Source organism: Musca vetustissima, unplaced genomic scaffold (assembly GCF_032173495.1).
Source record: "Musca vetustissima isolate MV318-11 ecotype Yass unplaced genomic scaffold, APGP_CSIRO_Mvet_v1 utg64675, whole genome shotgun sequence".
In the NCBI taxonomy this organism is placed as follows: Eukaryota; Metazoa; Arthropoda; class Insecta; order Diptera; family Muscidae; genus Musca; species Musca vetustissima.
Genome location: NW_026873352.1, coordinates 1 through 27,108, shown reverse-complemented (window position 1 = coordinate 27,108; position 27,108 = coordinate 1). Strand labels below are relative to the sequence as shown.

General features: G+C 38.6%; 1 protein-coding gene and 1 long non-coding RNA gene across 2 annotated transcripts; both read left to right on the top strand.

Annotated features, from left to right (window-relative positions):
* The first annotated feature begins 2,225 nt into the window (after window positions 1-2,225).
* On the top strand, window positions 2,226-14,459 carry LOC133324608 (uncharacterized). The gene is made up of 2 exons (XR_009754132.1): window positions 2,226-2,338; window positions 14,362-14,459. It is a non-coding gene; the product is annotated as an uncharacterized LOC133324608 (long non-coding RNA).
* Window positions 14,460-15,695: 1,236 nt separating this feature from the next.
* Window positions 15,696-26,173, top strand: LOC133324585 (PRL-1 phosphatase-like; the record flags this gene model as incomplete). Its single annotated transcript, XM_061533426.1, has 4 exons — window positions 15,696-15,865; window positions 19,817-19,983; window positions 25,835-25,948; window positions 26,003-26,173. Coding segments are annotated over exons 1-4 (569 nt in total), but the record flags the coding sequence as incomplete, so codon positions are not given.
* Between the last annotated feature and the right edge of the window lie 935 nt (window positions 26,174-27,108).

The window sequence follows — 27,108 nt, the reverse complement described above, 5'->3', positions numbered from 1 at the left end:
TAAGTAGGCCTTGAAAATATGTTTTAATAAATCCACGCCTATAAGTAGGCCTTGAAAATATGTTTTAAAAAATCCATGCCTATAAGTAGACCTTGAAATTATGTTTTTATAAATCCACGCCTATAAGTAGGCCTTAAAAATATGTTTTAATAAATCCACGCCTATTAGTAGGCATTAAAAATATTTTTTAATTGTGGTCGTCACTGAAATATACCTATGTGGCTTTCAGTACGTGTTCGGTCCCATACCAAACAATAAAATTGTTATAAATTATTTTATTATCGGTTTTGTTAGATGTTCATATGTATGTGTGTGTGTGTCAACAATTTATTGTACATGTGACATGCAACTATTAAAAAGAAAATATGGGCAAATGGTGGCGTCAAGCATTTCTGGGATAAGGGGATGCATTCGATTAGAAGCCCATTTGAGTGTTAGCCATTCAAACCCTCCGATAGGAAACAAATGGTTCAAGTTTATTAGACACGTGACAGATATTCAGAGGAGGTTTATGGGAGCCAATGGGGTGCATCACTGCAACGCCAGTGGCTTATTGTGGCGATCTTTCTTCTTGGACTGACAGCTGAACAGTTTTATGTGTCATTTAAAAAAAAACTAAAGATTTGTGAACAATGTTATAAATTATGGGGTACCAACCAAAAGAATTATGCCGTCCTCCTCATTTTGCCATAAATTTATTTTTAGGTAAATGAGGAAAAAATCGTTTTTTTTTTCTAGAGAAAGAAAAACTAATTGTTTACATTTAAACTTGTTAATAGTTTCGGATTTATTGAGCTATTAATAATTTTCAAATATTTTTTCGCGAATATGAAAATGATTTTATTTTGTGTGTGGCATCACATTTATTTTCAAAATGACCCATCATCATCGCAAACCCAACCATATGTATGATGTACAATTATGGCATTTTGTTGATCATTTTCAATAAATTTTGCCAAAATTTGGGATTTAGCCTATAGAGACAGAAAATAAATATGTTTGTCATTTGCGATTTACATAAAAATAATTGCTTAAATGATTTTGGTGTTCGATGGCCCCGCCGACACATGTCAACATTTTCATAAATCATGTAAAGCGTTTTAAATTTTTTCTTTTGATGAAAAGAAAATTAAAAAAATTATTTTTTAAAAAATACACGTCTTAAGTTAGACCTTGAAAAATAATGTTTAAAAAATCCACGCCTTAAGGTAGACCCTGAAAAATAATGTTTAAAAAATCCACGCCTTAAGGTAGACCCTGAAAAATAATGTTTAAAAAATCCACGCCTTAAGGTAGAACCTTAGAAATAATGTTTAAAAAATCCACGCCTTAAGGTAGACCCTTAGAAATAATGTTTAAAAAATCCACGCCTTAAGATAGACCCTGAAAAATAATGTTTAAAAAATCCACGCATTAAGGTAGACCCTTAGAAATAATGTTTAAAAAATCCACGCCTTAAGGTAGACCCTGAAAAATAATGTTTAAAAATTCCACGCCTTAAGGTAGACCCTGAAAAATAATGTTTAAAAAATCCACGTAAAAAATATTTAAATTTGTTTACCTTTTAAAATATTTTTGCAAGATTGAAACCTGTCTAGAAAAATTTTTTGCCATATTTTCCACTCAAAAAAAAAAAAAAAAAAAAAAACATCTGCTGCCATTAAAAAATAATGCTGCAGTATTTTTCTTGATGGACATATTTTTCTGTTCGTCTATAAGCAATTTGTTCTTGAACATTTAAATATATTTATTATTTAAATAAAAAATATATAATATGGATTGAGCAGCTACGGTCTACCAAGAAAATATGGAACACTTTGTCTTGCAAGAATTTATAATCGGATCAAAAAAAAACATTCTTGACATACTGTGTATGTGTCCGTATAAATATTTTTGTCCTCGTCGCTGTTTGTTTTTCTTTCTTTGTGTCTATTTTTAAGACAATCTTCCACAGATTTTTTTTCTTTTTTTTTTTTTTGCAATTTAAATGAAGGAAAAAAATCCGGCACATATTTTTTTACCTATTATTGCGCGTTTTTCTTGAAAATTCTTAAATTAGATATTCGGTATTTTTTCAGTGTTTTTCAAAAATTCATGCTTGTGCAATTTTTGTCGAAAAAAAAACAATATTTTTTTTTCTTTCTTTGATGGACCATAAATTGTGATTTTGTTTGCATTGATTTGCAAAATTTTATTTTAATGTCATAAATATTCAAAATAAATCTAATCTTGTTGTTGTTGTCTTTCAATTTATTTACAGCTGGTTCGACCTGTTCCTACATCTATGGAGTTTCATCTAGACAGTGCAGAATACTGCCAGGCACAGCACAAATAAAAAGTAAGTACAAAAAAAAAAAACATTAAAAAAACACACCTTAAGGTAGACCTTGAAAAATATTGTTTAAAAAATCCACGCCTTAAGGTAGAGCTTGAAAAATATTGTTTAAAAAATCCACGCCTTAAGGTAGAGCTTGAAAAATATTGTTTAAATAATCCACGCCTTAAGGTAGACCCTTAAAATATTTTGTTAAAAAATCCACGCCTTAAGGTAAACCCTTAAAATATTTTTTTAAAAAATCCACGCCTTAAGGTAAACCCTTAAAATATTTTTTTTTTTAAATCCACGCCTTAAGGTAGACCCTAAAAATATTTTTTTTTAAAAAATCCACGCCTTAAGGTAGACCCTAGAAATTTTTTTTTAAAAATCCACGCCTTAAGGTAGACCCTAGAAAATTTTTTTAAAAAATCCACGCCTTAAGGTAGACCCTAAAATTATGGTTTAAATAACCCACGCCTTAAGGTAGACCCTAAAAATATTTTTTTAAAAAATCCACGCCTTAAGGTAGTCCCTAAAATTATGGTTTAAATAACCCACGCCTTAAGGTAGACCCTAAAATTATGGTTTAAATAACCCACGCCATAAGGTAAACCTTGAAAAATATTGTTTCAAAAATCCTCGCCTTAAGGTAGACCTTGAAAAATATTGTTTAAAAATCCACTCCTTAAGGTAGACCCTAAAAATATTGTTTAAATAATCCATGCCTTAAGGTAGACCCTTAAAAATAATTTTTAAAAATCCCCACCTTAAGGTAGACCCTAAAAATATTGTTTAAATAATCTACCCCTTAAGGTAGACCCTAAAAATATTGTTTAAATAATGCACGCCTTAAGGTAGACCTTGAAAAATATTGTTTAAAAAAACACGCCTTATGGTAGACCCTAAAAAATATTGTTTTAAATCCACGCCTTAAGGTAGACCCTAAAAATGTTGTTTAAAAAATTCACGCCTTAAGGTAGACCCTTAAAGATATTATTTTAAAAATCCCCTCTCCTCCTCAACATTTTAGCCCTCCCAAAAATTGACAGATTTCAATTTTTGTTTTTACGCAAATTCATTTGATTTTTGCGCGTAATTTAGTAGTTGATGTTTGTGTGTTTTTTTTTTAACTTTCTATTCTCATTGTCACTAACAATTTTCGCCGTTCTGCCATGTGGCGGCGTTGTGTTGTCCGACGATGTCGACAAAACAAGAAAATAAACATTGTGTCAAGATTATGTGTCGCGCAAAAAATGATGTCCATCTATTTAAACCCACCAAACAAACAGAGCCAACCAACCGTCCATCCATCGCCAGCCTCAACCAGCACCACCACCCACCACATGACATATCGCCTTTGAATGGTGGACGTTTGCTTCGATATATTATTATGGCTCTATGTATAGTTTCAATAATGATTTGTGGCATCAGCATCAGAAGCAGCAACAACAACAACAAAAAAGATCCGACAAATGAACAAATGGGATCGACCCTCCCTATTTATTTATTTTCTTCTTTTAGTGGTTAATATAATTTACATTTAAATGGGACGTATAGGCGGCACATAGACAACAAAAATATTCATTCAATATGGTTCGAATTTTCCCCTTTCATTTTTCACTTGTGTGTCGTCCACCTAAAACAAAAGTTCTGGCCGATGTTCGGCAAATGAGCATAGTAGTGGTGGTGGTCGTAGTAGCCGTTCGTCGTATGTTCATATTCATTTATTTTTTAAAAGGTGTTGGCATTTTACCAAATATTAGAAGATTTGTGATAATCAAAACAAAGAATATTATATATGCAGGTGGAAGATAAAAATAGGGAAAGAAGGAGGGAAGGTGGGAAAAAGGCAGAACATTCCTAGGGGAACCATAAATCCTAAAAAGTAATTCGCGCCTTAAGATAGGCTTTGAAAAATATATTTAAAAAAATTCACGCCTTAAGATAGGCTTTGAAAAATATATTTAAAAAAATTCACGCCTTAAGATAGGCTTTGAAAAATATATTTAAAAAAATCCACGCCTTAAGATAGGCTTTGAAAAAATATATTTAAAAAATCCACGCCTAATAGTAGGCTTAAAAAATATATTTAAAAAATCCACGCCTTAAGATAGGCTTTGAAAAATATATTTAAAAAATCCACGCCTTAAGATAGACTTTGAAAAATGTATTTCAAAAAAATCCACGCCTTAAGATAGGCTTTGAAAAATATATTTAAAAAATGCACGCCTTAAGATAGGCTTTGAAAAATATTTTCAAAACATCCACGCCCTAAGATAGGCTTTGAAAAATATATTTAAAAAATCCACGCCTTAAGATAGGCTTTGAAAAATATATTTTAACAATCCACGCCTTAAGATAGGTTTTGAAAAATATATTTAAAAAATCCACGCCTTAAGATAGGCTTTGAAAAATATTATTGAAATGCACACTTTATAGTGGCCTCTAAATATTTTTAAAAAAATCCTTGCCTTATAGTGGCCTCTAAAATATTTTAAAACCAGTGAGCGGAGCAGTATAGTCGGACGGGACCGACTATATGATACCCTTCACCACTTTGGTTATATTCAACGATGAATCCTAACAGACGGTGCATTTTTAAAGGACCAGTAAAATGAAATTGGATCCATAAACATGTCATTCTGCAACCGATACTAAATTTTTCATTTGGTCAGATATAGAAGCTATATCTAAATCTGAACCGATGTTCACGAAACTTAACACACATCATTCTAGATCTAATTCAATACGCTGTGCCAAATTTCGTGCAAATCGGAAGATATTAAGGGGCTTTGGTGCACAATTGACCTGAAATCGGACCTAAATATATATGGGAGCTATATCTAAATCTGGACCGATTTTCAGGAAACTTAAAACAAATCATTCTAGACCTAATTCATTACGCTTGGCCAAATTTCGTGCAAATCGAAAGATATTAAGGGACTTTGGTGCACAATTTACCTTAAATCGGACCAAAATATATATGGGAGCTATATCTAAATCTGGACCGATTTTCAGGAAACTTAACACACATCATTCTAGACTTTATTCATTACGCTGCGCCAAATTTCGTGCAAATCGAAAGATATTAAAGGACTTCGGTGCACCATTTACCTTAAATCGGACGAAAATATATATGGGAGCTATATCTAAATGTGAAGCGATTTTCACGAAACTTGGCAGACATCTTTCTAGGCCTAATTTATTACGCTGTGCCAAATTTCGTGCAAATCGAAAGATATATAGGGACTTTGGTGTACCATTTACATTAAATCGGACGAAAATATATATGGGAGCTATATCTAAATCTGAACCGATTTTCAGGAAACTTAACACACATCATTCTAGACCTAATTAATTACGCTGTGCCAAATTTCGTGCAAATTAAAAGATATATAGGGACTTTGGTGTACCATTTACATTAAATCGGACGAAAATATATATGGCAGCTATATCTAAATCTGAAGCGATTTTCAGGAAACTTAACACACATCTTTCTAGGCCTAATTTATTACGCTGTGCCAAATTTCGTGCAAATCGAAAGATATAGGGACTTTGGTGCACAATTTACCTTAAATCGGACCAAAATATATATGGGAGCTATATATAAATGTTAACCGATTTTCACGAAACATGGCAGACATCATTCTAGACCTAATTCATTACGCTGTGCCAAATTTCGTGCAAATCGAAAGATATATTGGGACTTTGCTGAACCATTTTCCTTAAATCGGACGAAAATGTATATGGGAGCTATATCTAAATCTGGACCGATTTTCAGGAAACTTAACACACATTATTCTAGACCTAATTCATTACGCTGTGCTAAATTTCCTGCAAATCGAAATATATATAGGGACTTTGGTGCACCATTTACATTAAATCGGACGAAAATATATATGGGAGCTATATCTAAATCTAAACCGATTTTTTCCAATTTCAATAGGATTCGTCCTTGGGCCAAATAAGTGACCTATGCCAAATTTCATCGAAATCGGATCATAAATGCGACCTGTACTTTGTTCACAAAAATACACGGATGGACAGACGGACGGACGGACATGCATAAATCGACTCAGAAAGTGATTCTATGCATATTCTCAAAAGGAACCATGGGTCTATCTCGATTATTTTTTGCCTTTTACAAACATATGCACAAATACATAATATCCTGTACCACAGTGTGGTGAAGGGTATAAAAATCCATACATTATATAGGCTATGAAAACATTTTTTTTTAAATCCACGACCATTTGTAGGGCTCTAAAAATATTTAAAAAATCCACGCCTATTTATAGGCCTTGTAAATATATTTTTAAAAAATCCACGCCTATTTATTGGCCTTGTAAATATTTCTTTTAAATTGATCATTGAAAAAAATTCTTAAAAGTATCCCCCATGTTTTCGAATAGATATATTTTTCATTTTTAATATTTTCCATTCTTCGTTAAATTGGAGCAATTGAAGATAAAAAAGGAAAGTGTAAGTCATTCGACAGCAATTTAACTTGCTTTTTTTCTCCTCCTCCTCCCTTTGGAATTTTTGCATTACAACAAAAGAAAAAGGAAATCATTTACACTTGGATGCCCTCAATTGCTGATTAAATCAGACATTACTTGGTGGCAGTACACACAGCAACAACAACAATTAAAAAGAAAACATTTACCCAACAACACCAGAACAATAACAACAACATAAACAATAAGAAAATACTATACATACATATTTACTACATACATATATAGCATAAAATACAGTCAAGCCCGATTATAAAGAAGGCAACCCATAAATGCATCAACATGCCACAGAGACATAGCAGAGGTACCATGGATATGGGTAGCCATGGTGAGAGGAAAAAATTAATTCCACTTTTAAATGAAAACCCAAAAGCTGGTCAAATAATGCTGAGGATGATAAAAAATATATAACCAACCATCAGTCAGCAAAGCTGAGTAATACCAAGAATTCCCCCACCACCATCATCATCATCATGCAAACCAAAGTCTAGTGAGGAGGGCCTCAACACATTCACCCAACCAATCGATTGTTTCACTCGTCGCGCCACGTTCAGAGGTCATTGAAACTGATTGTTCCACATGATTTTGAAATTTTGCCGGTTTGGTTTATTCACTTCGATGATCGTGGCCGACCAGCGGTCACCAAAGGTTATTAAACGACGCAAATTGTAATTTTTAAAACACCAAAAATAGAAAAAAAGCCAATTTGCACAAAAAATGTGATCGATTTGCAAAATAGAAAAGGGAGACAAGAGATAGACATGTTCGTATCGATCACCTGCAGCTTTTTCTAGTATAAGAATTAGTAATACTATATAAATAGGTTTCGCAGAAGGGAAAATTAATTACAGAGAGAGAGAGGGAGGGGGAAATAAAAGTGGATTTTTTCTTAAGGACTAAGGCGTGGATTTTTTATATAATTTTTTTCAAAGGTCCACATACTTTTTTTAAAAGATTTTATTAAGGTATACCTCAAAAAACAATCCAAGCACTAAGGTATACCCTAAAATATTTTTTTTTTTTTAAATACCATAAGGCGCGGATTTTTTAAAAAAATATTTTTTGGGTATACCTCAGGGCTTGGATTGTTTTTTGAGGTATACCTTAATGTCCTGAAAAGGTCCCTGAAAAATATTATTTTAACCAGTCAGCGGAGCAGTATAGTCAGACGCGACCGACTATACGATACCATACACAACTACCACATAACACTATCATTCTGCGGATTTTTATTCCGAGCCTGGATAATATTTCGTGATAGTTGCACCCTCTTACCCGATTAGAGGTCAACACCACCTCTTTCTTACACTAACATATTTGAAGGATATTAGCAATATTCAGTACAGCCCTTCTAATTACTTGTCCATATTCCCTTCACCGTGGGTTGTGTTGTGATGTTCGGCTTATAATTGTAGCTTATAGATTGAATCGAAAAAAAAAACACAAAAAAACTTGTCGATAGCCACCCACGTCGTCCCCGAAGCCTGGACTATGGGCAGGGTGGTCCCGCTACTGAAGCCGGGCAAGGATGCCAGCAAAGGTGAATCGTACAGGCCGATTTCACTTTTGTCGCCAGTAGCGAAGACTCTTGAGGCTTTACTCCTCCGCAGCATTAGAGAAAGCTATCCAGTTGCGGATCATCAACATGGATTCCGTAAGCAACACAGTACAACAACAGCGTTGCACGCCATTTTCACGCATATAAGTAGAGGACTTAACCAGAACCGGCTGTGCGATAGAACAGTGTTGGAGAACATAGAGAACACTTCCCTCCGGCCGAGTTTGAAACGTTGGATAATCAACTATATGTGTGGACGCCAGTCGTACGTGGAGTTCCGGAACAAGAAGTCCAAACCCCGTAAGTTCAACAGGGAGTTCCCCAGGGTGGAGTGATTTCTCCGGAACTGTTTAACCTCTACCTTTCCGATATTCCACGCCCTCCGGACGGCATTGAAATCGTTACGTATGCAGATGATTGTACGATTATGGCGTCGGGTCTCATTGTTGAAGACATATGTGTGAGGTTGAACGCCTATCTCATCGATTTGGCAGCCTTCTTCAAAGCGAGGAATATGAAAATATCCGCCTCGAAGTCGTCAGCCACACTATTCACCACATGGACTGCGGAGATGAGAATGCCGTTGAATGTGCAGGTCGAGGGGCATACAATTCCGACCACCAACTACCCCAAAATACTAGGGGTCACACTCGACAGCATGTTCAAATCGTCCGCGCAAACCACAGCTATCTGCGATAAGCTGAAAAGTAGGAACAAGGTCCTCAAGTCGCTTGCCGGCAGCACTTGGGGCGCAGATAAGGAAACCTTGTTGACCTCTTACAAAGCGATATGTCGGTCTGTGGCTAGCTATGCGGTTCCAGTGTGGTCTGCGAATTCCAGTGATACGCAATGGAGAAATATTCAGACCTGTCAAAATGCCGCCCTGAGGACAGCGACAGGGTGCCTCCTCATGACACCAGTGGACCATCTTCATGAGGAGACGAAGATCCTTCCCGTACGTCAGCATAGCAATATGCTTTCGTTGCAGTACCTGCTCGGGTGTTTCAGGGAGATCATCCCAACCATCATATGGTGGATAGGACTCCCCCACCCAGGCGTGTCAGGAATGATCTGCATGATCTAGAGAGAGAGGTCCAACGATACAAAAGGGAGCCTCGAGATCAAGTTGCCTATCGAGCAGTTCTGAATGGCATTCATACAGATGCAGTAGCCGCAGCGCTGAACGGTTACAAAGTGAATGCCGTCCTCGGAGCTCACCCCCCACCCATAGCAGCGGAAGAACGTCAGCTGCCTAGACAAACCAGAGTAGTTGTGGCTCAGTTACGTTCTGGATGGTGCAGTCGGCTCAATTCGTATTGGGCACGGATAGATGACCAGGTACAGGATGTCTGCCCAGCATGTGGTACAGGCCCTCATACCACACTGCACTTGTTCAATTGCCCAGCCAAACCTACTCACCTCACTCCGGAAGATCTGTGGTTACAGCCAGTGGAGGTAGCTGCATTTCTGAATCTGGAGACAGAACTGGAGGAAACATAACAGAAAACATACAATTCATATAAACTGCTACAACAACAACAACAAAAAAATTAGTTTTCGATCCACTTCATCCCAAAATTTGTATCTGATCATCACCGAAATCACCATCTCAATATCATCAGGATAGTTCCTGGAGAACTTCCGGATGATTTTGAGGTTCCTCTTGATTAACAGGAACTCCTTCCCCGTAATGAGTCGCTGTCCCGTCCGATGTATCGGTTACAGTAGTTAACTGCCTTGGTGAGAGGAAACATCTTGAGAGGTTTACTTCCCTAGTCAGGGAAGGACCCTCCTTGCTTCGGAGGATGGTTGCTCTGTGTTTATCACCGTATTTTCCATGATGTCATCCTCGCCTCCGATAAAGGCGAGTCATCCCAGAGCTGATTCGGGATGCCCTCCTGACTAAGGCGGAAGGAGCCGGTTTCCTCTAGAAGATTGAGGAGAAGATCCGACTGCCACTCCAAACTTTCGTTAACGTCGTCGAGAGTATGACAAGTGGCTAAAGAGAAGTCCAGAGGGATAGCTTGGGTCGTCAACACTTGAGGGGGTTCATTGATATCTAGCCTTGTAGAGTTCGAAAAATCGCATAAATTGTTTTTGTTTTGGGGGGGAGCTCCATAAAAGTGCTGTATGTGAGGTCGACCATGGCATAGCCTCTTACCATGGTAAGGACTTGGCAACTAAGCCTGAAAAGCTTATTGAGGCGGCCAGGTATCAACAAGGCTCCGTTCTAATACAGTCGGGACCCTGACTGCAAACCGTAGAACGCTGATAGGCACGAGGTCGCATGACACCCCAGTGTTAGGGTGGGACATTTTAAGAATGTAGTGTCCCAGACTACCTTCTTAAAGCCATTCTCGCCTCGTCGGCTCAGGGATCAGGGGGAGACCAGGCACTCGGTCATTTCCTCAGAGACTCTCCACCTGAGCCCGCTGATTGTCCGCGACTGTTTGTTTGTTATTCACAGTTACCCAGCGAATAGTATTGGGCTTCCCACTATCCGCAACCTGTGGACGCGTCCGTTAGCATTCAGCTCTGCTCACCGTAGGCGGATTCAGGAGTAAATATATACGCTATAGAATACCAATTTTGTAATTTTTCACACAAAAGTCAGGGTCGATTTGACCCCCTAAATATTGACCGATCTTTATCAAAACAGGCATGCTTATTCTTTGGCCCAATCTCTTTCTCCGTGAAAAATGCGAGATGGAGCGACCAGAAAAACCGACAAAAATTAAGTATTTGGTCCATTTAATCCTCTAAATATTAACCGATCTTTAGCAAAAACAATAGGGCTCTTCGTTGGGCCGAACTCATCCTACATGCAAAATTTCGTGAAGATTGATCCATAACTGTGGTCTGTATCGTGTTTACAAATTATAATGGACAGACGGAGTTTTGGTGGACGTGTTCAGTCGAAACTGAGCCCATCCTGAACCGAAGTTCAATTTTCCCTCACGCTCCCTTAGATATCCCTCCCCCGGTGGGTCAACTGCTATCCTTGCGAACATCCATCCATCCTCGTTGCAAGGAGCTAAAATGAACACAGTCCAGTTCGATGTATTGAGGCTGGGATTTTGCAGCGCCAACATTTTCAGCAGGAGTTCCTCGTTCACTGAACGTGCAGGAACCCAGGCTGAGAGGACCCGTCTGGTTGGGATCTCAGATAGGGAGACCGCTGCAAGGTTGCCTCCTTCCCAGAGTGCACCAAAGCCGCCAACAGTTTTCACGAGGAAATCCTTAGATTTCTTCTTGTTCAGGCAGTTGATGACTTTGGCGCCCTTCTGCATGAAGGCACTGCCAAACTGACAATCCCCCTGGTCCGACCCACAGACACAGATAGCCGACCGAAGGGCTCCTTCAAAGAGCAACCAATGACTATCATTAATCCTGCCATGAGGATAAGATTTGTCAATGATTGCCACTTGGAAGGTCTTCGTCAGCAGCTACCTTGGTCGGTCTGTCGTATGGCTTTCGCTGTCTCTGACTACGAACCTTGGAGTTTGCCTTTCCAGAGGAGGTTGATGCCTTCTCTGTACTAGGCTTTTTCTCCGCCCTTTGTTGTCCAGCGACAGCCGCATATGTGGTAGATGGATCAGCCAGACGCGAAGTTATCGTCTTCTTAGGTGAAGGTTGCGGACCTTTTGATGAGCGGATGCCGCCCCCACAGATTTGTTCTATGGGGCGGCATTAGCTCTCCCCCGGGAAACGATGGTTCCTTGCCGGACTTTCCCTTCTTTCTACACCGACCACTGGTGGATCCACCCAAAGCTTTAGCACCACCAACCGCTTCACGTTGGTCGCTAGGCGTAAAATTTGGCTTTGATAAAGAGCCCTCCACACGTTCATCTCCCTTATGAGTGACATTTTGTTTCGGGATTTTCTCAGTAGCCTTTTCCTTTGCCTTTTGACTAGGTTTAGGCTTCGAGCTAAGCTTCAGATCAGAAGTCGGCTTAGCACCTTTGTCAGAGACACAGTGTGTTTTGCCAATTCCACTAGATGGGTCAGCCAGACGCGAAGTCATCGTCTTCTTGGTAAAGGTTGCGGGCATTCTGATGAGTGGCATGCGGCGGCATTTGCTCTCCCAGGAAACGATGGTTCCTTGCGGACTTTCCCTTCTTCCAAAGCTTTAGCACCACCAACCGCTTCACGTTTGTCGCTAGGCGTAGAATCGGGCTTTGAAACAGAGCCCTCCAGACGTTGATCCCCCTTATGGGTGACATTTTGTTTCGGGATGCTCTCAGTAGCCTTTTCCTTTGCCTTTTAACTAGGGTTAGGCTTCGAGCTAGGCTTCAGATCAGAAGTCGGCTTGATACCTTTGTCAGAGACAGTGTATTTCGCCGATTCCAAAGCTTTAGCACCAACCACTTCACGTTTGTCGCTAGGCGTAGAATCGGGCTTTGAAACAGAGCCGCCCACACCTTGATCACCCTTATGGGTGACATTTTGTTTCGGTATGCTCTCAGTAGCCTTTTCCTTTGCCTTTTGACTAGGATTAGGCTTCGAGGTACGCTTCAGATCAGAAGTCGGCTTAGCACCTTTGTCAGAGACACAGTGTGTTTCGCCGATTCCACTGCTTCGCTCGATTTAGAGGTCTCCTTGGGAGTTCTTAATCGAGCAGTAGAAATCCTGTCCTTCTGCAGTTCACGATGGAGAGCGTGCAGATAGCTTCTTACGAACTTCCTCTCAGAGACAGTGTGTTTTGCCGATTCCACTACTTCACTGGATTTAGAGGACTCCTTGGAAGTTCTTACTCGAGCAGTAGGATTCGGGAGGGAGATCCTGTCCATCTGGAGTTCACGATGGAGATCGTGCGGATAGATGTTTTCGCACTTCCTCTCGAATTTCATCCCTTGATGAGGTGGTAAACCCCCCCCCCCTTCCCCCCCCCCCCCTTCCGAAATCAAATTCGCGTCTCGTCCCACGAATTTGCGGAGATATGAAACAGCACGTTTGTAGCGCTTTACATCAGCTATTTTTCGGGGCCTTCCCAACATTTGGAGTTCACGATGGAGATCGTGCGGATAGATGCTTTCGAATTTCCTCTCGAATCTCATCTTCCGAAATCAAATTCGCATCTCGCCCCACGAAGGAGATACGAAAAAGCACGTTTGTAGCGCTTCGCATCAGCTAGTTCTCGGACCTTCCAAACATTTGAGCCACTGTCCGTTACTGGGGTCTTGACAAATTCCCCCATCGTCGGACATCGCCTACATCGCCGAATTGCCTCTGAAGTTTATTTTCGGCAACTGCCGACACAGGACCTGCTGTTGATGTCAGAATTGAAGTCGGTCGGTCAACAGGGTCTGTGGTCTTCCTTCGCTTATGCTACAATAATCCCCCCTGTATAGACTTGTCTGGGTTCACCGTGGTGTCCAGCTCATCATCAGCCTAGGTGAGATTTAGTAGCAGTTCCTCCGGAAGCCTAACCCCACATAGCTCTTCCGGTATGAGTCTGTCTAACTGGTCGAAGATTTCCATACTTTGCTCCTCTTAACTATCGCGAGTAGCGTTAAGTGTCCCGCGACCTGCTCTTGATGTTAGAATTGAAGTCGGTGGGTCAACAGGGTCTGCGGTCTTCCTTCGCTTATGCTACAACAATCCCCCTTTATAGACTTTTGGCTGGGATCACCGTGGTGTCCAGCTCATCCTCAGCCTAGGTGAGATTTAGTAGCAGTTCCTCCGGAAGCCTATCCCTGGGATCACCGTGGTGTCCAGCTCATCATCAGCCTAGGTGAGATTTAGTAGCAGTTCCTCCGGAAGCCTATCCCCACATAGCTCTTCCGGTATGAGTCTGTCTAACTGGTCGAAGATTTCCATACTTTGCTCCTCTAAACTATCGCGAATAGCGTTAAGAGTCCCGTGTAGGTTGTCCCTTCCCAAAACTACAGTCCATATATTTAGTTTTTTAATTATTTATTTTTATTAAATTTTTTAATATCTGTTTTTTTTTTATTATTTTCTTCCAGGGGGAAAAAGTCCGTAGCGAAAGTTTGACAAGGAAATCAAAACGTTCGCGAAGGCGTTTAAAAGTCAGACGAAGAAACTGCAAGTTTAAGAAGGAAAATCATAACAACAACAACAACAAGAACAACCATTACGACAACCCATCAGCTGAAGGAAAGCAAGCAGAATATAAACCAAGCAAAACGTATTGGGAAAATACGCCACAAAAATTCAGAAAGAAATTAAAGGATAAAAGGATAAATCCACAACAACAACATTCAAATCCATATCAGCCAGCAGCAGTTTCCATTTAAAAAAAAGAGAAACGAAATTTGAAAATTCAAATAACGCCAACGAAAAATCATCACGTTGAATAATCCTTTATCCTCGAACTCCTGCTCCTCCTCATCAAAATAAAAACAACAACAACCACATTACAAAACATAGAACAGGGATCTTAAATTGTAAAAAAAAACAAGCGAGAAGAAGAAGAAAAGAAAAGTGAATATTTTTTGAAATAATTTTTTCTAAAAAAAAACAAAAACAAAACCCAAAAACAACAAACATTTTGTCTTAAAATTTATTTGTGATAATTTTTAAGCTTAGAAAAAAAACAACAACAACAAAGTTAAACTTATCCTAAAATTACGAACTTAACAACAACAAAAACAAAATATTCAAGTACTTAAAAAAAATAATTTTTTGCTTAAAAAAACTTCATTGTAAAAAAAATTAACGCTTTACTTAACAAACATTTTTTTTCAAAAAAATTGTAAAATTTTGAAAAAAAAAGAAACTGAATTGAAAATTGTAACACATACAGACACAATCTTCCGTTAGAGTTTAGAAACAAAATATTGTAAAGTCAGGCCGTCTTAAAAATTTGTTTTGTAAAACATAACCCCAAAATTTTTTTGTTAAAAAAACTGATATAACCTCAATTTATTTTTCAAAGAACTTAGTTTCAAAAAAAGACAACAACTTTAAGAAAAGTAAAAAAACGCTACAAACCTCTTTTAAAAAAAATATTTCCCTTTAATTTTGTAATTGAAAAAAAAAAAACAACAACAACAGTCTTAAACAAAATTACTTAATTATTGTATAACAAAAACAACAACAACAACTATTTCTACGAATTATATACTTACAAAAACAAAAACATACTTACCTATCTATCTATATACTAATAGAGAAAAAGAGACAGCAATTTAAATTCAAACAAACAAAACAAGTCCAATTTTTTCCGGTATATTTGTATAGAAATTCTATTGAAAAAAAAACCAACAACAACAGAAAAATAAGTTTGTAAAAGTTTACATTTTTTATTATTATTATAAAAAAAAGAAAACACTTATTTGTTTATTATCATTATAATTATATAAGAAGACAAATTGTATTTTGATATTATTAATGAGCAACATGCGTCAAAAGGATTTACGCCCCGCACCAGCTCTTATTGAGTTTAAGGGAATGAAGTTCCTAATCACTGATCGGCCATCAGATGTTACCATACATCATTATATTATGGTGAGTAAAAAAAAAATGAAATATCTATGTGCGTGTCTTTGTAATATAAAATTGTATTTCTCTTCCTAGAGAGTCCTTGTGGGACAAAAAAGAACCATTCAAGTGTGGGAAATTGTGAAATTTCGTCGCCGTGTAATAGGTGTTTCGCTGTTGAAAATAACATTTTCAGTCAAAAAGAGAAGAATTTTTAAATACTCACGAGAATTGAGACTGATGACCAGTCATAGAACAGATCGGATATTTTTATTTCATAAACGAGAATCTAGGCCAAAGGTCCGTGAGCGAATCCAAAAACTTCATTACATGGACTACATTTTCTGAAAACTAACTACATGCCCTTCCGTGTGATAGTCGAAAGGCTCTGGACCCCTCTAAAAAATCCAAGCCATGTCGTCGTGGTCATTGAAAAAATACTTTAAAAAATCCACGTCTTGCTGACGACCTTGAAAAAAATACTTTAAAAAATTCACGTCTTGTTGATGGTCTTGAAAAAAATACTTTAAAAATCCACGTCTTGCCGATGGCCTAGAAAAAAAAATTCTAAAAATCGACGTCTTGTTGATAGCCATGAAAACATATTTTTAAAAAAATCCACCCCTATTATAAGCCTTGAAAAAACATTTTTAAAAATCCACGTCTTGTTGTGCTTCTAAAACATCCACGCCACGCAGGCATTGAAAAAAAAAAAAAATACTTTTAAAAAATGCACGCCTTATAGACCAAAACAAGTCGAGGATTTTATACAAATATTTTTTTTTAACAAAGGCGGGGATTTTATAAAAATATTTTTTCGACGGTTTACCAAAGACGTAGATTTTTATAACCATCACCACACTGTGGTACAGGGTATTATGTCTTTGTGCATATGTTTGTAACAGGCAAAAGGACTTGAGATAGACCCATGGTCCCTTTTGACCCATGGTCCCATTTTCTGAGTCGTTTTATGACTTTCTGAGTCAGATTTCGATATAGCTCCCTTGTGACAGAACTTTCGTTCCATAAGCCGTGTTTAGAAAAGATTTCCAGGCGCGTCGGTCTTCACCGTCAACGTAGATCGGCCCATAGATCTTTCGGAGAAATTTTCTCTCAAACACCCCAAGAGCTGCCTCATCTGCATGCGTAAGTACCCATGCTTCAGATCCGTATAACAGAATGGGTAGTATCAGCGTATTGTAGAGTGTGAGTTTGGTCTGGCGGGAGGTGGGGAGTCTACTGGACGTCTTGCGCGTTGATACCATCAGCTTGGTCTTCTCGCCGTTTACTGCCAGATCCACTTTAATAGACTTCTTTTTAATTTGTTCAAAGGTGACTGTTACCTCTCTCAATGTTCGACCCATTATGTCGATGTCATCGGCGTAGGCGAATAACTGGTGTTGTTTGGTGTACCGAGTGCCATTTCTGTTCACCTTTGCCTTTCGTATGTTCGATCCATTATATGGATGTCATCGGCGTAGGCGAATAACATGTGTTGTTTGGTGTACAGAGTGCCATTTCTGTTCACCTTTGCCTTTCGTATGACAAACTGTCACCTTGTCTGAATCCTCGTTCGGTATTAAATTGCTCCGAGAGGTCGTTTCCGACTTTAACTGCTGACCTTGTGCTACTTTAAGTTATCCTCCATAGCCGTAATAATTTTGAAGGAATGCCAAACGCAGACATGGCTTTATACACCTCTGAACGGATAGGGCTGTCGAATGCGGCTTTATAGTTGACGAATAGGTGGAATGTGTCGATGTGTTTTTCGTGGGGCTTTTTTCCACGATTTGGTGCAGATTGAAAATCTGGTCAATTGTGGAAGCCACATTGGTATGGTCCAATAATGTCATTGACCATTGGCTTCAATCGTTCACACAGCACACTGGATAGAACTTTATATGCGATGGGAAGAAGGCTAATTCCTCTATAGTTGGCACATATCGTCTTGTCTCCTTTGTGTGCACGGGACACAGGATGCTGAAGTTTCAAGCATTGGGCATGTATTCTTCTAGCCAAATTGTACTAATCAGCTGGTGCATCCTCCTGACCAGCATCTGACCACCAGTCTTGAATAGTTCGGCTGGTAACCTATCGGCACCTGCTGCTTTATTGTTCATTAACCGATTAATAGCTTTTCTGACCTCATCTTGGCTAGGTGTTATACATTCTATACCGTCATCTCTTATTGGTTCTGGGGTATCTTCTTCACCGCCCCTATTTGATACCAGAAACTTTTCAAACTGCTCCTTCCAGATCCTCAGCACGCTGTCTGTATCTGTCACCATGTTTCCTTCTTCATCTCTACAGGAGGATGTGTCTGTACCAAAGCCTTCGTTTGGTGTTTTACCCGTTTGTAGAATTTTCGAACTTCATTTTGACTTCTGTACATCTCGATTTGCTAACGCTCACGTTTTTCTTGCTCTTTCTTCTTTTTCTGAAAACACGTTTATTCTCTCTCCTTTTCTCCCGATCATTCTCCATCACTTTACGTATTGTCCTATATGCCTCGTTTTTTACATCAGTAGCATTACGATACTCCTGATCGTACCTTGGGTTTCTTGGTGGCGGTTTTTGGTACCCAAGTGTTGCTTTTGCTGCAGTTTTTAGCGAGTGGACAATGTTTTGCCATTGTGCTTCTATACTATTATCGGGACAAGAAGTGCTTTCGTCAAGCATGTGGGTAAGTTGAGCGGAGTAGGTCTCTGCTACCAGTTGTGTTTGCAGCTTTTCGACATCGAGTTTCCGTGTTGTGTTAGATCGCACCTTTGCTGCTACATTAAGACGGGTGCGTACCTTGGCTGCCACAAGGTAATGGTCCGAATCGATATTCGCTCCCCGGATCGATCGGACGTCTAGAACACTGGATGAATGTTTTCCGTCTATCACAACATGACCGATTTGATTTCTCGTTGTTCGATCTTGAGAAATCCAAGAGGCCTTGTGTATATTGGGATGCTTGAATCTGGTGCTGCTAACTACCATGTTTTTTGCTGCCGCGAAATCAATCAACCTCATGTCATTTTTTTTCTTTTTTTTCGACGTTTCCACGCCTCTCATTCCCACCCCTGCCGACCGAGGGGGCGACCTCCCCTTACGTAGGGATCGCGTACACACCATGATCCGAATCATGATGGGATTTGAGAGTGGAATAAAAAAACCAGCTTTAAAATCTCTTAGCAGAATTTTAATGTCATGGTCAGGGCAACGATCATATGCTGTTTCTAGGCGCTCGTAAAATATGTCTTTGGTCCTTCTGAGTAGTTTTATGACGTTCTGAGTCAGATTTCGGTATAGCTCCCATTTATGTAAATGAAGCACCAGACTCCCAATATTGATTCCCGATTAAGACAAAATTTTGCACAGAGTACTGAACTAGGTCTAGATTGATAGATGCCAAGTTTTTTTTCGTATTGGTTAAGATTTCGATATATGTAGTTCCCATATATAGTTTCGCCCGATTTAATGTAAATGGAGCACCAAACTCCCAATATTGGTCAGATTTTGCACAGAGTACTTGTATGAGCCCAAAGTGGTGAAGGGTATCATATAGTCGACTTTTGATTTTTCCTTACAGGTTTAAAAATATTTTTCGAGGGTCTACCAAAGACGTGGACTATTAAAATATAAAAATTAAAATTAATTTGAAAAAATCCCCCCCAATTAGTCGTTGCAGTCTCAAGTTTGATTATATCCCACATTTATTAAATATCAAGGCTCCACTAGCCCATGGTGGTCCTTGAAAAATAATTTTCAATTTTTTTAAGGACCAGCCCGCCTTTAACCCTCTAAAAACTGCTACAGAAGGTAGTAATTACTCAAATCAAGTTTGTGTGGGTTTTAATTAAAGAGTATTCAGTATTTGAAGATCAATAAAAGTCCTCACGATTTTGAAGTTTCCGATTTTTTTTTTGCCTACCATTATTAATTTTTATTCCATAATTTAATCTCCTATTTTTCTTTTCGGTTTTTTTCCAGGAATTAAAGAAAAACAATGTGAATACTGTGGTTCGCGTCTGCGAGCCCAGCTATAACACTGAAGAATTGGAAGCACAAGGCATCACCGTTAAAGATTTAGCATTCGAAGATGGTACTTTCCCGCCGCAGAATGTTGTTGACGAATGGTTTGAGATTTTAAAACAGAAGTAAGTATACACCAGTCCCTAACTATGTCTTATTTCAAAGTTCCCCGTTTTATTTGTTACGCAAAAAAAAAACAATTGGCTTTGTTTTCACAAAAAATCAAAAGCTTGTAATTTCCTCTTCCTTCCTAAATTTTTTCTTATTGTAAATTTTTTGTAATTTTTTTTTAATGTTGTTAGACAAAAAAAAATCTGTAGATCGTTTAGGGTTTTTTATCTAAATGTTCCAGTTGTTGCTTTTGTAAATAAATTTAATTGTTTTATATATCTGTAAAAAAATCTCCTTCTGAATCGAGGTTAGCCATGAGGGTCTGAGAAGACTACTTCATTAAAAATTTTATCAGGATTTTTGAAGTTTTTTCATCGACTGATTTGAATTGAATATTTGACTCTCTGTCAAATATTTCAAAGTTTATCACAATACACACCTCCCCAGTTAGGTCCTAAACAACCTATCAAATATGTCATCTATGTGATTCGATAGCAGTACCTCTTCATATTTTCTTTTTATTTTAACCTGGCATATCAAACAGATCTCTATTTCGTCAATCGAAATAAATTCCTTAAATTACGAAATTGTTGGTCAGTTGCTATGCGCCTTAAAAATAATCTCTAGAAGTATTTTTATTGTTATATTCAGTTCGAATTTTTAATAATCAGTATTATTTGTGTTTGACGTGCCCTGCCACCACCTTATCATTCATCCACCATCGCCCATACTAAATCAAACAGAAAAAAAAATGCCAATAAAAAAATCAAAGCGCTTCTACTACACCTTGTTCTTCACGGTATTTAGATAACGCTTCGTTGTCTCATCCGACACCTGCTTACTTGCATGCCCGCTCTTCCTATCTTCTGGTTACAATCATCATCTCCACTTGAAAATTTATATTTTTAAACAAAAAAATATTTTCCCCCCGATAAGATAGTAGCAAAAATATTTGAAGTGTCAGATTAGCCAGAGTTTTATAGCTTCGAGAAGTGTGAGGTACTTAAAAAACAACAGAAAAACACCTTTGGCCCTTGAAAAAATATTTTTAAAAAATCCACACCTTTGTTGGAGCCTTGAAAAAAATATTATCTGATCATCACCGAAAAATATAGGCGTTGTCCTTGACCATAACTGGAACCTCATTGAACATTTCAAGCTTTATTTCCGGTGTGAGATTCTTAAAAAACAACAGAAACACCTTTGGCCCTTGAAAAAATATTTTTAAAAAAACCACGCCTTTGATGGGGCCTTAAAAAAATAGAAGTGTAGTCGGCCGGGCCGACCATTCTGTGGTTTTATATTCTTGGGCTTGGACAATATTTGGCGATAGTTGCGCACCCTCTTGACCGACTAGAGGTCAACAAATATTGCTAATATTCAGTACAGCCCGCCCTTCTAATTACTTGTCCAGATTCACTTCATCGTGGGTTCTGTTGTGATGTTCGGCTTTCTATTATGGCCTATAGATCGACTCAAAAAATACACAACAAATTAAGTTTTCGGTCCACTTCATCCCAATATTATTATCTGATGATCACCGAAAAATATAGGCATTGTCCTTGACCATAACTGGAACCTCATGGAAAATTTCAAAGCGATCAGCGCTATATTTCCCGCCTCCAGAGTGCGGTAATGCTGCATCAAACTCGCAATATTGGTCCGATTTTGCACAGAGTAGTGAATTAGGTCTAGATTGATATGTGCCAAGTTTTTTTTGAAATCGGTTCAGATCTAGATATAACTCCTATATATAGTTTCGTCCATAACTGGAACCTCATGGAAAATTTCAAGGCGATCAGCACTATATTTCCGCCCTCCAGAGTGCGATAATGGCTTGCTAAATAATATCTGATATTTAAGTGTAACTCCCACATCCGAGTACATACGACAATTTAAATGGTTTCAATTTAAATGTCAACCGGGTCTATGTCCTTCAGGATTAAATATGTAGGCTATAGAATACAAAGTTCGTCATTTTTCACACAAAAGTCCGGGTCCACTTGATCCGCTAAATATTGACAGATTTTTATCAAAACTTACTTACTTAGCTGGCTTGTGCCTGAACTTATGTTCCATAAGCCGAGCTTAGAAACGATTTCCCGGCGCGTCGGTCTTTTGCGCAGTTTTTCCAATTTGAAAGACCATTTTCGGCGATATTGTCTTCGACTTGATCTTTCCGTACGTATTCTTGGCTTTCCCCTTCTGAGCGAACCATCAGCTGGTTCACTTTTATATGCCTTCTGGGCTGGGGCATCTTCATCCATTCTCACAACATGACCTAGCCAACGTAGTCGCTGCAGCTCAATACGTCTAACAATGTCGATGTCCGAGAATAGCTGATAAAACTCACGGTTCATTCGACGGCGATATTCACCGTCAACGCAAATCGGCCCATAGATCTTTCGGAGAATTTTTCTCTGGTAAACACTCCAAGAGCTGTCTCATCTGCTTGCGTAAGCACCCATGCTTCAGATCTGTATAACAGCACAGGTAGTATCAGCGGATTCATACAAGGTTACAGTTTGTCGTGTCATCTTTTTAACATCCTACTGGGAAAGGTCAGACGAGACGCAAAGGTGAACAGAAATGACACTCTGTACACCAAACAACACATGTTACTCGCCTACACCGATGACGTCGATATAATGGGTCGAACATTGCGAGCGGTAACAGCCACCTTTGAACAAATTGAAAAGGAGTCTGCCAAGGCGAGAAGACCAAGCTGATGGTATCAACGCGCAAGACGTCCAGTCGACTCGGACCAACTGTGGAACTTGAGAACTATAGCTTCGAGGTAGTTAAAGACTTTATATACCTTGGTACCGCCATAAATAAAACGAATGACATCAGTTTTTAAATTCGGAGAAGGATTGTGATGGCCAACCGATGCTACTATGGTCTGGGCAAACAACTCAAAAGAAAGGCCACCTCCCGCCAGACCAAACTCACACTTTACAAGACGCTGATACTACCCGTGCTATTATATGGATCAGAAGCATGGGTACTTGCGCAAGCAGATGAGGCAGCTCTTGGGGTGTTTAAAAGAAAAAATCTCCGAAAGATCTACGGGCCGATCTGCGTCGACGGTGAATATCGGCGTCGGGTGAACCACGATCTCTACAATTTATACGCGGACATCGACATAGTCAGTCGTATTGAGCTGCAGCAGCGACTACGGTGGCTAGGCCATGTTGTGCGGATGAATGAGAATGCCCCAGCTTAAAAGGCATATAAAAGCGAGCCTACTGATGGTTCCCGTAGAAGGGGAAGGCCACGAATTAGATGGAAAGTCGAAGTAGAAAACAACATCTTGGAACGTGGTCTTCCAAATTGGTGAATTTACGCACAAGACCCACGCGCTTGGAAATCTTTTTAAACTCGGCTTATGGAACTACCGTTCTGTAACAAGCCAGCTAAGTAAGTAATTATCAGCGTCTTGTAGAGTGTGAGTGTGGTCTGGCGGGAGGTGGCCTTGCTTTTGAGTTGTTTGCTCAGACCATAGTAGCATCGGTTGGCCATCACTATCCTTCTCCGAATTTCAAAACTGATGTCATTCGTTTTGTTTATGGCAGTACTTTATCAAAACAGGCATGCCTATTCTTTGGCCCCATCCCCTTCTCCATGTAAAAAATCGAGATGTTTGGGTCATAATTGGGTCTGGAGCGTCCAGAAAAACCGACAAAAATAAAGTATTTGTCCATTTCATCCCCTAAATATTAACCGATCTTTACCAAAAACCATAGGGGGGTTCTTCATTGGCCAGAACCCATCCTACATTTGTGAAGATTTGCCCATAACTGTGGCCTGTATCGTGTTTACAAATTATAATGAACGGACAGTCGGACGGAAGGACACACATGTCTAGATCGACTCAGCTAGTCGAGATATGACGATCGGTATACTTAAAAGTGGGTCTAGGATCAATATTTCGCGGCGTTTCAAACTCTTGAGGCTGCACAAAGCTATAATACCCTGACAACATAGTTGTATAGGGTATAAAAATCCACGTCTTGTGGTAGACTTTAAAAAATAATTAAAAAAAAAAAATCCTCTCCTTGTTAAAGGTGTCCATTTTAGTTTTGCGCAATATGGCGTTTTCTACACAGAGTCCCCACTGTCACTGAGACTTGCAAGGAAAATCGAGAAAATCCGTTAGGCGAAAGTTTGTTTTCGGCATATGGTGTATATATTCTGACAGTACATTTTGAGACCTTTCAATTGATGTGGGTCTCCATACTGCATCCATTTTAGTTTTTGTGCAATATGGCGTTTTCTACACAGAGTCCCCACTGTCACTGAGACTTGCAAGGAAAATCGAGAAAATCCGTTAGGCGAAAGTTTGTTTTTCGGCATAAAGTGTATATATTCTGAAAGTACATTTCGAGACCTTTCAATTGATGTGGGTCTCCATACTGCATCCATTTTAGTTTTTGCGCAATATGGCGTTTTCTACACAGAGTCCCCACTGTCACTGAGACTTGCAAGGAAAATCGAGAAAATCCGTTAGGCGAAAGTTTGTTTTTCGGCATAAAGTGTATATATTCTGAAAGTACGTTTCGAGACCTTTCAATTGATGTGGGTCTCCATACTGCATCCATTTTAGTTTTTGTGCAATATGGCGTTTTCTACACAGAGTCCCCACTGTCACTGAGACTTGCAAGGAAAATCGAGAAAGTCCGTTAGGCGAAAGTTTCTTTTTCGGCATTGTCACTGGAAAATCGAGAAAATCCGTTAGGCGAAAGTTTGTTTTTCGGCATAAAGTGTATATATTCTGAAAGTACATTTCGAGACCTTTCAATTGATGTGGGTCTCCATACTGCATCCATTTTAGTTTTTGCGCAATATGTCGTTTTCTACACAGAGTCCCCACTGTCACAGAGACCTGCAAGAGAAATCGGGAAAATCCATTAGGCGAAAGTCCCTTTTTCGGCATAAAGTGTATATATTCTGAAAGTACATTATGAGACCTTTCAATTGATGTGGGTCTCAATACTGCATCCATTTTAGTTTTTGCGCAATATGGCGTTTTCTACACAGAGTCCCCACTGTCACTGAGACTTGCAAGGGAAAATCGAGAAAATCCGTTAGTGTATATCGAAAGTTTGTTTTTCGGCATACTTCGCATTTTAGGTGTATATATTCTGAAAGTACATTCCGAGACCTTTCAATTGACCCACTGTCACTGATACTTTCAAGGGAAATCGGGAAATCCGTTAGGCAAAAACCTCTCTTTCGGTATTTATTCTGAAAGAACTTATCGGGACCTTTCAACTGATGTTGGTCTCCATACTGCATCCATTTTAGTTTTTGCATATGCATATGGCGTTTTCTACACAGGGTCCCCACTGTAACTGAGATTTGCAAGGGAAATCGGGAAAACCGTTAGGCGAAAGTCTCTTTTTCGGCATAAGGTATATATATTCTGAAAGTACTTCTCGAGACCTTATAAAAATATTTTTAAATATCCTGCTTTGCAATTTTCCAATTCATTTTTTTCTCGCTTTTAATTTTCTCGTTACCATTTTCCTAATTTTCCATAATTTAACACCAGACTACTAATCAAATTTACTTATTTTGTTAATACACACACACACACTCCAACTCTACTAAAATATACAGTTACTAAAAACAACTACCAAAACATGTATCTTGTGTGTCCTTTTCTATATCCTTTTTTTGTTCGTTGTTGTTTTATTTGTTATTGTTGCTGATTGCCCAGTTTTTGTTCGTTTGTAATGTTCGTTCCTCTGATTTTGATTGATTGTTTATTGGTTTGAATGATGCTGTTGATTTCTTCTTACCGCTACCATCCTTTACTTCTTCTTCTTCTATTTTTTTCTTCTTCTTCTTTATCTTTTGTAGTTTTAGTAAGAAATCCTCCTCCTCCTCGCGTGCATCCTTTTTGAGAAACAAACGTTTTTCACTGCGACATTCGTTCCGATTCCATAAATCTTCTGCCGATAATACCAATAACAATACAAACGACAACAACACCAACACCATCACAACTACCAACTCCACCACCAACACCACCACAACCAATACCAAGAATTCCTCTTCTAATACTACTACTACTACTACAACAACATCGACAAGTCCAACATCGACTACTACCTACAACACAATTAATAATATGCAATATCAAAATTTAAATAATACCCTAATTCACGATGAAAAAGATTCAGCCAATAATAGTAGGAGGTAAGGTTTTATCGTTTCGTTTAATTTCGTTTTTGCGTTGTGGTCGTTTTTTTTTTTGAAAAAATGTTCTTTTTGTATTTTGATTTTGCCTTTTGAGCTATCTTTTTATTATTTTTTTCTTCATTTCTTGTCATTGTTGTACCATTTTTTTAAATGTCTACTTAAAATATTTTTTAAAAATCCAGGCTTAGATGTAGCCTTTGAAAAAATTATCTTTAAAAATCCAGGCTTAGATGTAGCCCTTGGAAAAATGCTCCTCAAAAACGTCAGCCTAAAAGTAGGCCTTAAACAATATTTTTTAAAAATCCACGAAAAATATTGAAAAATATTTTTTTTTTAAATCCACCCGTCGAAGTAGGCCTTGGAAAATATTTTTTAAACCAGTTAGAGGAGTAGTACAGTCGGACGGGTCCGACCATACGATACCCTACACAACTACTACGGAACTCTAACTTTCTGCGAATGTTTGTTTTTCCGAGCCTGGGCAATATTTCGTGATATTTACACCCTCTTACCCGATTAGAGGTCAACAACACCTCTTCCTTACACTGACATATTTTCCGAATATTACTAATATTCAGTATAGCGCTTATAATAACATTTCCAGTTTCATTTCATTCGCCATGGGTTGTATTGTGATGTTCGGCTTATAATTTTGGCCTATAGATCAAAAAACACAAACAAAACAATTAAGTGTTCGGTCCACTTCATCTCAAAATTACTATCTGATCATCACCGAAAATGATAGGCGTTCTCCTTGACCATGATTGGAACCTCATGGATAAATTTCAAAGCGGTCAGGGCTATATTTCCGCCCTCTGGCGTGGTAATGGGTTACTAAATAATATCTGAATACCTAAGCACCGGTAGATATTTAAGTGAAACTCCCACGTCGGAGTACATACCACCATATAATTGGTATCACTTTAAAGGTC